The following is a 12,124-nucleotide window of genomic DNA, read 5'->3' as shown; positions in this document are numbered from 1 at the left end:
ATCACACTTTTCAAAAATAGCATTACAAGTACCGGGAATGGTAAGAATACAAGGCCAACATGTCTGCAATAACAAGAAAGGAAATCATTATCAGAATAATTTCTTTTCCAAAAGAAGGGTCTATAGTAAGTGGTGTCCTACTCACAAAGAAGCAAAATTAATTCTGACAGGTTCCTAGCAATACCAGACAAAATATTCACAAGTAGGCTGTAAGTCACATACAGAAAGAAGAATCAACTCACCCAGCTGATGAAAAGGCTCTCTAGCTGAACAGCACTCCTTTACAAGAAGCAGCCTAGGTCCAAGAGATGCTGCCCATTTGATGGCTGGCCCTTAAATGAGTCCAGGATGGCTCTATTCTGGGACCACCCCTTTTGTTCACAAGGGGAACACAGGTGCAAACAACTTGCCTGTGTTCCCTAGGCCAGCCACACTCCTTCACCAGGTGCTCAATCACCACTTCAAGCCATGACCTAACAGTTCCCCTACATGTGGGTAATCCAGAAGTCAGCAAACTCATCTATCTCTTTCTGCCTTTCCTGTAGAGCCATGATTATTGTCTTCAGATGATGAGCTCTAGCAGCAGACAGGGACTGTGATAGCAAACTGCAATCAGCAGATCAAGCAAATGAACATTCCCTTGTGTTTGAGGAGACTGTGGCTAGAGTGCTGCGTCTGCTTTTGGACAACTGACTCAGGCCCTTGCTACCAACAGGGCAGTAGAAACTGTGCTGTGAGAAACCAAACAAGAATTCAGTACTAAAACTGATCTTTCATAAAGGCAACCATTAATTTTCCACAGCAAGTAAGGAGACATTCTGGGGGGGAAAAAATGAATGTGAAGGCAGTAGAACAGAAAGATACCACGTTATGTTCTGAATGTGTGAAAAGGCTGACCCATATTTCATAATAAAAAATGTGAACAGTTATTTTGATGTTCTACTTCCATTTCACCTAGTTTTCCTTTTCAGCCTGGGAAATCTTGGCAGGAACTGGGACCTAGGTAAGGGAGTAAGATTCTTATTCTGCTCATGTTTGAGCCACTCAGGTTTTCTGTTTGTTCACATCTGTATTTTTATAGAAAATTGATAGGTGCTATAATTGCAGCTTGCTGAAAGCAAGTAGGTCAGAGCTACACTTTCCATTCCAGAGGGGCTGCTTGGGCTGGGGAAACCAGAACCACATCTGAACAGTTTTTCTTTTTGTGTGCATGTCTGTTTGTCACAGCCATTCATTAGACTCCTTGCAACTGCCAAAATACTCTTCAGAGGCATTAAGCAAAACCAACACATGCATCTGCATTTAAAACGTCCTTCCCTACTCATCTATTGCTCCTCTTGTGGCAAAAGGATTTTTCTCTGCTCTGTGTGGATGGTACAGTGGCTCAGTGATGGTAACTGGGGAAAATTTCATGACTGCTATTCCCTAACACATGAACAAGGAACTGGTGAGAGACTCTGGTGGACCTCCTACTCCTAAACAAGGAAGAACTGCTAAGAGTTGTGCAGGTGAACCAGGGAAAATGTGGGCCCATAGCAGAAATGGACTGGGCGGCAAAGCACACACAGGTCTGAAGTGCTGAATCTCCTCTTCATCTCTGTCTTTACTGATATTTCCATCCTATTACAGGAAACACAGGTCCCTGAGGACCGAGGGGAAGTCTAGAGCAAGGGAAATGTCCCTCCTTAACACTTGAGAAGGATCAGATTAGGGAATGTTAAATTAAAATGCACATACATAGGTCTATGGGATGAGAGGGTGTGTACCAGTGAGTGTTGAGCAAACCTGCTGATGTCATTGAAAAGCCAATCTCAATAATCTCCGAAAGGTCATGTCAGATGGGGAAGAATTCTGAAGACTGAAGAAAGCAAACTTCTCTCCTGCTTTTAAGAAGATGGATCTGGGGAACACTTTCCCTCCTTCTGTTTGCATTCAGATGAGTGATGTGGCTTACTTTAGTTGGAGTTGTATCTTCTGTCCACTCTCTTATTCATTAATGTGTGAAACTTCATATGTGGGTTAGGCAGTATTAGCATACTGCAAATTCATACAGAGAAACACAACTGCACTGAATTGCTCATGATAAAAACCGACTCTTCAGTATGCAAAATCCAATCACTAGTGAAGAAAAATGGTTTTGCTACCTATTTTTGCAGAGGGACAGTTACACTACAACTCTTCAGGCTTGTAGTCATACAAAGTTACTGTATTTGATCAAATGTTTGCCTATTTCCATATAAAATTCAGGAGACTGGACATAATCCGTCTCATCCAAGGGGCTTTTTTTTTTTCCTAACTCTCTTAAAACTAGCTTAAGACTCTGAAACTGTTGGTAAGGGATCTCATTCTATAATTATTATTTTTAGAAATTTTTCAAAGTATTTATATCCCAGTTATAAAGACATAGCGGGTACTGGGGAGGCAAAAGGAATTCCACATGCAGATGAAGTGTTGCTGCAATACTTGTGTTTTTTTTTTTTTTTTTTAAATAACCAAGTCACTTCTAGCTCATAACAAATTCTAAAAAATGACTCTCTACTGCTTTGTATACATTTAATACCGGCATATTTTTCTTTGAGCTACATACCCTAGGCTACATTATTGCCATAAAATGAGTATTTCTGAAGTACATTCCTCTAAGCTAAATATTAGTTAGTAAACATCTAAAACCAATGCATTTTCAAGGTGCTTACCTGACTGTAAAAACAGTGACTAACAGGAGTGCCAGTAGTTCATCTGTAAATAATACGCTTCAGAGACGACGACTAAGAGATGAGACAGATCCCATCTATATGGTTTTGTTGTTGTATTTTCTATTTAGGCATTAATCCTTAACACATACTGGCATCTAGGAAGCCTATTCAGCTTCCCTGGTTTATCACTTTTAATAGGCACGCTAGCAGAGCAGGTCTCATTGTAAGGGATTACTGCAGCAGTTGGAAGCGGCCCCCTGCCTTTCCCCTTCCAGCAAAGGCTGCTGTGCTTGCCTACAGCTGTTCTTTCTAAAGCAGAGCATGAAGCTGCAAAGAGCACAGTTTCTGCTGGAACATTGTGAATATGTAAGTGGTGCTAAAGGGGGGAGATAGATTCCCAAAGATGTGCAAGGCAAGGAAGATTTCATCTTTGTTGACCACTGGAAGAAAGTTCTTTTTTGTGACGAACATAAGGAACAGTTACTGATCTCCGAGAACCCACATTTTACCTGTGAGGACAGAAGCCTTGATCCAGAATCCTGCTTCTCTAACCTGGCAGAGCTGAAATCTCATATTTTACGTAGCTCACATAGTATCACTTGAACATCTGGAAGGGCTTGCCTCAGTCCAGAAAGGGAGAATAGCACCAGCCAAGAAAATCTGTTTCAGACTTGAAGTTCCCCTTCTCAGTACATGGGGAGACTATACAGTGGGATTTGTATTAGATCCATCCATCACATATTTCCGTGGAAACAAATAGATTTGAAAGGAACCTTCAGTTCAAAGGTGTTTTGTAATGAAGATTTGAACAAATATGCTGTCAAGCAATGCATCCATGCTGAGCCGTGTAGGAAAGCATCTCACTTAATTAGATGGATATGCATGTATTTGAGATCGAGAACTCTGTATAGAGGAACTTTAATTCTTCTCCTGAAAATACCACTTTTTTTTTCCTTGATAAAAATAACATATAGTCAGTACTTGTAGTAGCACATGGAAGGAAAGTTGCCCATTCCCCACCTCTCCAACTCTCACCTAAACAGCTCCTTGCTACAAGTGCAATTGAGGTGGGAAAGATGAGGTGAAACTAAGCACAATTTCCTACGTAACTTTAAAAAAACAAGAACAGCCAATTACACAACAAATATAGCTGGCTGTATTTTAATTACCTTTACATTTGAAATAAGTGAATGAATTCTACTCTCCATTCATGAGATCTAGAAAAAATAATTTTTGTTTACCCTTTGACTGAGGGACATTTACATTTAGGAAAAGGAGAATAGGTCACGTTTTTATAGCAAAGAAAATCCCGTATCAGAGAAAACATGGCTTAGGCAATCTCTCCAAGTATGCTAACATAGACAGCAGCCTGAATACAAAGAATATCAATCACAGAATCAACCATAGAATCATAAAATACTTAAGAATTGGAAATGATCTCTGAAGGCCATCTAGTCCACATCATACTCTTCTTTTTACTCTTTTTTACGCAAAGACTGCATCATTCTGAAGATCCTTTTCCCCCAGTAACTTAAAACATATTAATTTGTTCACATATAGAAGTACAAGAATACATGCCTGACCATCAACAACAATGTTGTTTTTTTTGAGGCTATTTTATTTTATTTTGAGAAGAAAGGACTCATCTTGCTCCAACTCCAGCTGTTAGCACTGCAGTTAATGCAGTCAGTGGTTAGAAAATGAGCCTTTTATTTCTAACAAATGTTTATTGTGAGGTTTATTCTAACAAACACTGCAGCTTTAGTTCCTCTCTACTCACCTCTGAGAGGTGTTTAGTTGGTCCTTACCCCTCAGCTGTTCTTCCACTGGTCAAGTAGGTGACACTCTTCCCAGTCATTATTAGCACCAATTGCCCTAGCATTTTACAGTGTATTACTCATTAATATATACACATAAGTTAAGAATTACACTGTAGCAACACTATGCAGTAATAAAAATGCCATGACAAAGAAGTCTGAAGTACTTCTGACAAACGGAAAATAGTTGAGAATGGAGAAAAATATCACATGACTCAAAGTATTCTGTATGGAGCTATTTTCAAAGAAAACTTCAGGTTTTTTGTTTGTCTTTTTGTTTCCCCAGATTCCTAAGCTAAAAAAAAAGAAAAAAAAATAACATGAGTTTTGAATACATCCAGTACTACTAAAACATGGCAGAGAAAATGTATTAAAGGGTCACACATCATGAGATTTTGTGTTATTAGAGATCATTAAGTTGAGAAGGAAAGATGCCTCAACATACACAAACAAAAACTAGGTCCTTGAGATGTCTAAATCCAACCTTGGGGAGTTACGTAGATATTTATGCCCTTCAAAATTCCTCACCACCAAGACAAGTGCTTTCTCCTCAAGGAATTCTCTTTTTTTCCTCCCTTAAGCATAGTAATTCTAACACTCATAGACAAAAGCTTAATGGAAATACCCCAAATTAGCACATGATAGGGCTAGAAATTACATATCATGTCTAAATAACTAGTACTGTGTATCAGCTGCACATGTTGACTAAATGGCATTGAAACTTAGACTGATTAACAGTTCTAATATTTGACAAAGCTTCATGAGTTACTGCTGTTTCATAATATGTATACATAGCACTTTTTAAATTAAAGCAGTGCTTCTCTGTTGATCGTATTTAAAATGTGTCATGCAGCTGAACAAGATTCCCGACTAAATCACTGAAGGTGGAAAACTTCAGAAGATACACACAGACTTATGGGAGAAAATACTGTTTTATCTCATTTGCATAAATGAAAACCACATTCCAAAATGCCAGTATGTAGAAATGGACAACCACAACAGTGCTAGACTAAAGTTAGTTCTCTTCAGAATTAAATTTACAGCATGTATTAATGAGAAGAGTCACCCCTGAAGATCTCAAAACTTGAAGGAAATCCATATATTTTCTCACCTTACTGCAATATATTCCATTTATTTATTATTATTTCAGAGGAATAATGTTACAGTGTAGTGTTTGAAGTAGCATTTACTTGGCAGCAGAGGACAAAGGCTGCATACAAACACAGGCAGAAAAACAACTTTACACATAACCTCATATTCAGAACAAAAATAAAAGCCACCAAATTCACTACTTAGACTTTTTATTTTTAAACTTACGTGGGGGCTATTTTTAAGGATTCTTTACCTAGAGGATGACGTAAGCTTGATAAAAGCAAAGTACTTTGCAGAGAACAGAATATAAAGCTATTTCCAATACTACTCATGAAGATAGGTCTGAGGTAGAAAGGTGGTCATGGCTTTCCTCTTCTGTAAAATGTGTTTGTCTTCTCAGAATAACTATGCTACTTTATTTTTTTTTAATAGATGAAGCATTAATAGTAGCCAGCATCTTCTCTTCTCACCTTGACAGTTGTGCTCCACCCACTTAAGAATAATACTTAGCATTTAAATAGGGCTTTTCAGACTAACTAACTAAGCTCTCTACACCTTTGAGAGGTAAGTACTGTCATTCCCATTTTACAGATGGGAAAACAGAGGCAGAGTGGTTAAATAATTTGTCAAAGTGTTCAGAAAGAATTGGCACCAAAGCCAACACTAGAACATGGTCAATGCTGTGCCCAAATCGCTCCTCAAGCAGCAGTGTTCCAGGAGCTTTACTGTGGGTGCAGGACAATCTAGTTGGCACCACCTCAAAAGCACTAGATATTCCTGACTTTGTTTTAATGTCCTTTAGAATCTTTTGGTAGCAGTACAGAATTTGTAACTCTTCCAATACCATTTTGAGGCTTTTTTTTTTCTTCAGTAATAATCAATAACAACACGATTTAGATTCTCTCCACTATACATGATATATACTGCATGCAGTTTTACCAATTAAAGGCATGTCTTGAAATGAAAGCACGTGTCCATGCAGCATTGTAAACTCCATGAAGGCATTAAAACTCTGATGATTGTGTTAAATCTAGAAATCAGCTGATCAGTCGCATAACTTTCCCATAATTATCCCTACTTAAAATTACATAAATAAATGATCTCAAAAATATAGATGAGTTGCAAGATTACAATGCCACATAACATCTAAGAGCACTGCAGCTTTGAAAACGTTTTATAACCAACAGTATTGGAAAAGGCTTTCTAATTGTCTCTTCATTTGTAAGAGGCAGATAAAAGATTTGTGTGTTTGAATAAACAGAAGGGGATCTCACAGAAATAAGCTTCAGTTCACACACTGTAGGTCCAAAACTTGAAACAAGCTTTGTACACAAAGGAACAACAAAGCTTTGTCTCCAAAGTTGGGCAAGATTACACTGAGACCTTGCTAAAAACAACTTAAACTACCATCTAAGTCCTCTTTTAGTTATTTCCTGATTCAAAGTAGAGTAAAGCTTAAAAAATAATCCTCCAAATGGAGTGTGTTGGCTAGAATCAACTAAAAGAATGTTAAAAATATTATTTTGGTGCAAGATAATTATTATGACTTGAAATTAGAATTTACCTTGTTTAATGGGGTTAAAATACTGTAGCTGAACTTAAAGGAAATTTGAAATAAACAGTAACAATAATGTATATTATTAGAACTTGATATGCCAATTCTGAAAACAAATCAATGGTAATTCTGAAGTGTGCCTGGTCAGATAGTTAGCATATAAATAATCAGAACAGAATATTAAATGAATGATAACATAACTGAGGATATTTTACAATGCAAAAGCAAAGAGCTGAAAGGAATGTATAAATGTAACATTTTGCTCCAAACTCCTTATGCAATTCACTTTATCAAAAAGAACATATATAAAGCCCCTGCCCCTCTTCCCGCGGCTGTATATTTATACAAATCAGTGACAAATACTCCACTGCTCATTAATTTACAGTTGCATAGAAAGGGAAGAAGAAAAAGAATCTTTAATATAAAAACAATATCCGCATCTTTGGGTATTCAGTGTTTTAGTATTTCAAGTAGAACATGCGGTCAAAGCAAACAGCATGTCCCAAGGTCCCATGCAGACTTCTGATGGAGTGGAACTCGCAATTGGTGTTTTGTAGGAAAGGGCTGTACTGCACGTCAGGAAGCACTGGTGGACGTCCAAATGGGCACTTCACATTGCCTGTAATGATGAGAAATAGCCATGGCAGTGCCATACTAACATGCACAGTCCCCTGCAGAGAGCTCTAAATACTCTGGACTTGGTTCACTTAAGGACTCAGATGTAATTTTGCAGAAAAACTGTATTTTAAAAATTCAGATGTATTGTCACAAGATTCAGCAAATCACCCAGGCATCTAGTAAAAAGAATCCTCATTTTACTGTGCTGCAGTACTTAAAATTCTTACTGAGTAAAGCTCAAAGGATTTTATGACTACAGAGTAATAAATATAGTTTACAGGCTTTCCTTGCCATGTACCCATAGAAAAAATGTTTAGACAAACTACTGTTCTATCTGAATCCTAAGTGGTAAATTGGAGAGCACACACAACTGGGGCTTGGACACAGCTCCCTGAAATGTGATATTATTTCTGGGCTCCTGTTTCAGGGGGAATGATTTTAAACTAAAAGAGATTTACATTAGATGTTAGGAAATAAATTCTTTACTTGGAAGGTGGTGAGGCAATAGCACAGGCTGCCAAGGGAAGCTGTGGGTGCTCCATCTCTGGAGGCAGTCAAAACCAGGTTGGATGGGGCCTCGGGCAGCCTGAGCTGGTGGCTGGCAACCCTGCCCATGGCAGGGGGTTGCAACCGTGTAATCTTTAAAGTTCCTTCCAACCCAAGCTATCTCATGATTCTATAATTCTTTTCACTGCAAAACAGACAAATAACCCTTCTCAAACAGTGCTAGAGTAGTGCATTTCAAGTGTGAGATCACTGGGAAATCATTTTGTTTCTAAAAGATCAAATGTTTTTTCAGGAAGATTAATATTAATCACTGCTTACACTGAAAGAGCTTGCTACATCTGCTGACAGGAAGGACTGCTGAAAAATGTTATTTTAATTCACTAATTTACCTCGTTAAGAGACTAAAACCCGAAGTCTGAGATAGTCTTTGGAAGGGCAATCTTATTACACCAGATATTATAGTCCAAGAAAGTGTTTGGTCAAGTAATATTTCTGAATTTTTAGATATTAATGTGGGAGAGGTGTGACCTTACAAAATGTGCATTAATGGGCAAGGTGAAGAAATTACGGAAGTAATTAACTTTGCCCATCACTTCATCCTTCCGACACCTTACACATACTGATCCGTGGTGATTTATTAGACTTATTTAACAATGAAACTTTGTAAGAAGTAAGAACTCTGCAATGACAGAAGATTATGTTGTTTCTTATTAGTCACAATTTTACTCCAATATGAACCTAAGCCTGTAAGAAGTGTCTTTATTGTTTTCTGTGGGTTTATTTTTTTCCTATTTTTCCTAATTGTAAGAAAAATTAGACTGTTCATACTGCGTAGATACTCAGTATGAGTAATATAGTATATAAGTACCTAAATATCAGACTGATTTCCATATTTTTGTGAAAGTAGCCAAATATCTTCTTTGGGATTGTGAAGAGGTTGCCTACTGTGAGAAGGCAGCATAATTGAATACTGAAGCTACTCTACAGCCCTTGATCCATAGACCCATCTGGAACCGGAGCTATGGGAACCAGGGAACAGGCACACATGGATTCTTTACAAGAACCAGTTTTGATCTCGCAGAGCTGAGACTGGCTTGAAACTAACTAGCTGATAGATGTGAGCTGATTCCTTACTGTCAGCACCCTACAACTGCACATCACTGTACCTTTGGTAATGTCTGAGTCAGCAGGAATTTTCTATTAACTGGCATATCCTGAAATCTAAATTTCCTGTTACGTGGTCTAGCTTCAAAATATCCTGCTAGGAGAAAATAAGGAACTAGCCATTTCAAATTAATGGAATTTTCCCACTTGATTACTCTGTTCCAACAGCTATGCAAATACATCAAAATGCTTCATACCTGTTGACTGCCAGTGAAACTTGCTGCAAATAAAAATAAAAAAAAGAGAAAGAAAGTTAGGAATTTACATGATTCTGAATCTTGATAGTACAAAAAAAACCAACAAAAAACAACAACACAGTAACAGGAAAATATGTACTGTCAAGAATAGAAAGCTTTTATCTTAAAAAAAAAAAAGACAAGTGTTGCAATGATATGTACATAATTTTCTTCATATTTTTTTCTTGTAAAAAATTTACAGCATTATAAATACAGATTATATTGTTCCTTTTTCACCATTTATGAGTACATAGACCTATGAACACTGTATTATAAAAATCTGTGTTAAAATAAAATTATACTAGAGCAGTTTGGTATGTCACTGAATCATACTGGTATCATCTGTATTGCAATAATAGCTGTAACATTTTAGACATTTCATTCAGAAAGGAAGTAGATTGGTCAGAGACCTAAAGCAACAAATGCATGCAGGGATGAAAGGCTGCGAATTAAGAACAAAAACTGAAACAAGATAGAGAAACTGGAATCTTTATCTCAAGAGTTAGTAGCTTCCTCCCCACTTCTTTTAGTGCATCAGGTTTGCAAGTTGCTTGCTTATTTATTTCAGTGATGCAGCTGTTAACAGAGATTTAAAAATGAGACACCTTCTGTACACTTGCTTGGATACTTCAAAGTTATTCTGGCAAAGTTTTGAAAATCCATCTTTCTGGAGAGCTCTAAGCATTGTGACTGTCCCTTCAATTATGCAGAACTCTCCCAGCATGTTTTGTATGCAATCAGAACAGCAGAAGCCAATAGCAACCATTTCTTAGGGGAAGGGTCCCAAGGGATTAGGATCCAAGAATGTCCTGTGGTTAGTAGTATAATACAACCTTTTTCCTCCAACTTTCTTTTAATGCATTTTAGAGAAGTGTCCTGTACAATCTGTAGCAAGATGACTCCTTCCTCCTGATTTAAACTTCAGAAAAAAAGATCATGTAACAGCGTGGGGAAACCGCACAGAATCATGCACAGTACATGAACTCGTCTATGACCTTTTTGAGCATCCTTTGGAATTAGTCCACAGACTCCCAGGGTTCAACAGACCACAGGTTGAAATAACTTAAAATTGAAAATTACCAGGATTTCTATAACTGGATATTCCTTTTCTCATAAGGTTTGGTCCTCAAGAATTCACAGAACTGTGAAGAAGTTCCCATGCGTGGTGTTATAACTTTAACTTACAGTCTCCTCTTGCCCTATCTTCAGTGTTGTTTTGTGAATATTTGGTTGTTTCCCCATTTCCCAGTGTGGAGAACAGTTTATTATTATCAAGTTTGCCCTGATACATGAATGTGAGGGAATATTTCGACAAATCTGTTGGAATCTCACTTGGGCCAAATGCCCAAGTTGCTGTTACACTGCTTCTACATGCCAGAAATTAATTTGCAAAAACAAGAACTGTACTTTGCTTGTATTTTCTGCTTATGACGCAACACACCTCTGAGGTGTGCCAGGTAGCTCCACTAGCTGTTGGCTTCAAGAAGAGATGCTCCTTACAATCAAATCCTTAATTTACAAAGCAATGGGCTCTGAACTACTGAACTCACTGAAAATATAAAGGGTCAGTTGTATCAAAACCACTTTTGTTAAATCCTAATTTGCTTTCTCAAAATGTGCAAAGCACATCTTCTTTGATGCAGTTCTTCACAGCCAATGTATACACAAGAGATAAAAGGGTTATTTTAACAAGGTTCATGGAGCTTATAGCATAGAATAGAGCAGAGCTCTGATGTTTCCAAAAGGACTGGGCATCAGCACCTCCCTCTCACTTGTGCCTTTTAAAACTAGCCATCATTATTACATTTCATTGTAAAGAACTGTTGGAAGTGGAAGAATGTATCAGCTTTCACTACTGTTCCTCTAAAGCAGAAGAGCTGATGAAGAAGATAAAGGTATGTACACAGGTTAAAAAAAAGAAGACAAATAAGAAAGTTGCCACTTTAATTCATGCCTGCCAAAAAAACAACAGTCTGTCTGAAATACTGATTGAACCAGAAAGATTGCTACTCATTCTTCCAAGTGCATTGACACTGTTCAAGGAACAGTGCCAGTGGAAACATATGTTGGCTGATAAAAACCATGCATATGAAGCTATTTGATTTTACTTTAACGGACACTGAATAAAATACTAACTTTCAATGTACTTAAGCAGGGAATAGCGTTATGTGCTGCATTAACAGTTACTTCTTCTGGTCAATGTATGGGAGCTGTTGAATCACGGCCTGAACCACTGATTAGTCACCTGAGGTGAGCACTGAGTCAGCTGCAGGGGCACAGGTGAAGGTGATATACCTGTGTGATTGGAAGGGGTAGAGCCTGACTCCACCTCTCCCAGACCCCATTTAAGGGCTGACCACCACTAGGGAAGGATCTCTTCTTGGAGATCCCTCTTGTGTGGAGTCAATGGTGTGCCTCAACCATCATAAAAGGTGAGCCACT

General features: G+C 37.9%; 2 protein-coding genes across 5 annotated transcripts in view; one reads left to right on the top strand and one right to left on the bottom strand.

The window, feature by feature from the left end:
- FBXO30 (F-box protein 30) overlaps positions 1-12,124 on the top strand; it is a 352,871-nt gene that overhangs the window by 252,910 nt on the left and 87,837 nt on the right. The window lies entirely within an intron of this gene.
- Positions 5,424-12,124, bottom strand: part of UTRN (utrophin) — a 296,332-nt gene continuing 289,631 nt past the window's right edge. For both annotated transcript variants that reach the window (XM_065731580.1, XM_065731573.1), the window contains 2 exons: positions 9,644-9,666; positions 5,424-7,776 (listed from right to left, as the gene is read on the bottom strand). In XM_065731580.1, the coding sequence (XP_065587652.1) occupies positions 7,768-7,776; positions 9,644-9,666 (32 nt within the window). In that variant the 3' untranslated portion in view covers positions 5,424-7,767. The remainder of the gene's footprint in view (positions 7,777-9,643; positions 9,667-12,124) is intronic.

Source organism: Cyrtonyx montezumae, unplaced genomic scaffold (assembly GCF_038088225.1).
Source record: "Cyrtonyx montezumae isolate F1298 unplaced genomic scaffold, pur_monq_1.0 scaffold_0, whole genome shotgun sequence".
Taxonomy (NCBI): domain Eukaryota; kingdom Metazoa; phylum Chordata; class Aves; order Galliformes; family Odontophoridae; genus Cyrtonyx; species Cyrtonyx montezumae.
The sequence above is the reverse complement of the archived record's forward strand: the minus strand, read 5'-3'. Positions and strand labels throughout refer to the sequence as shown.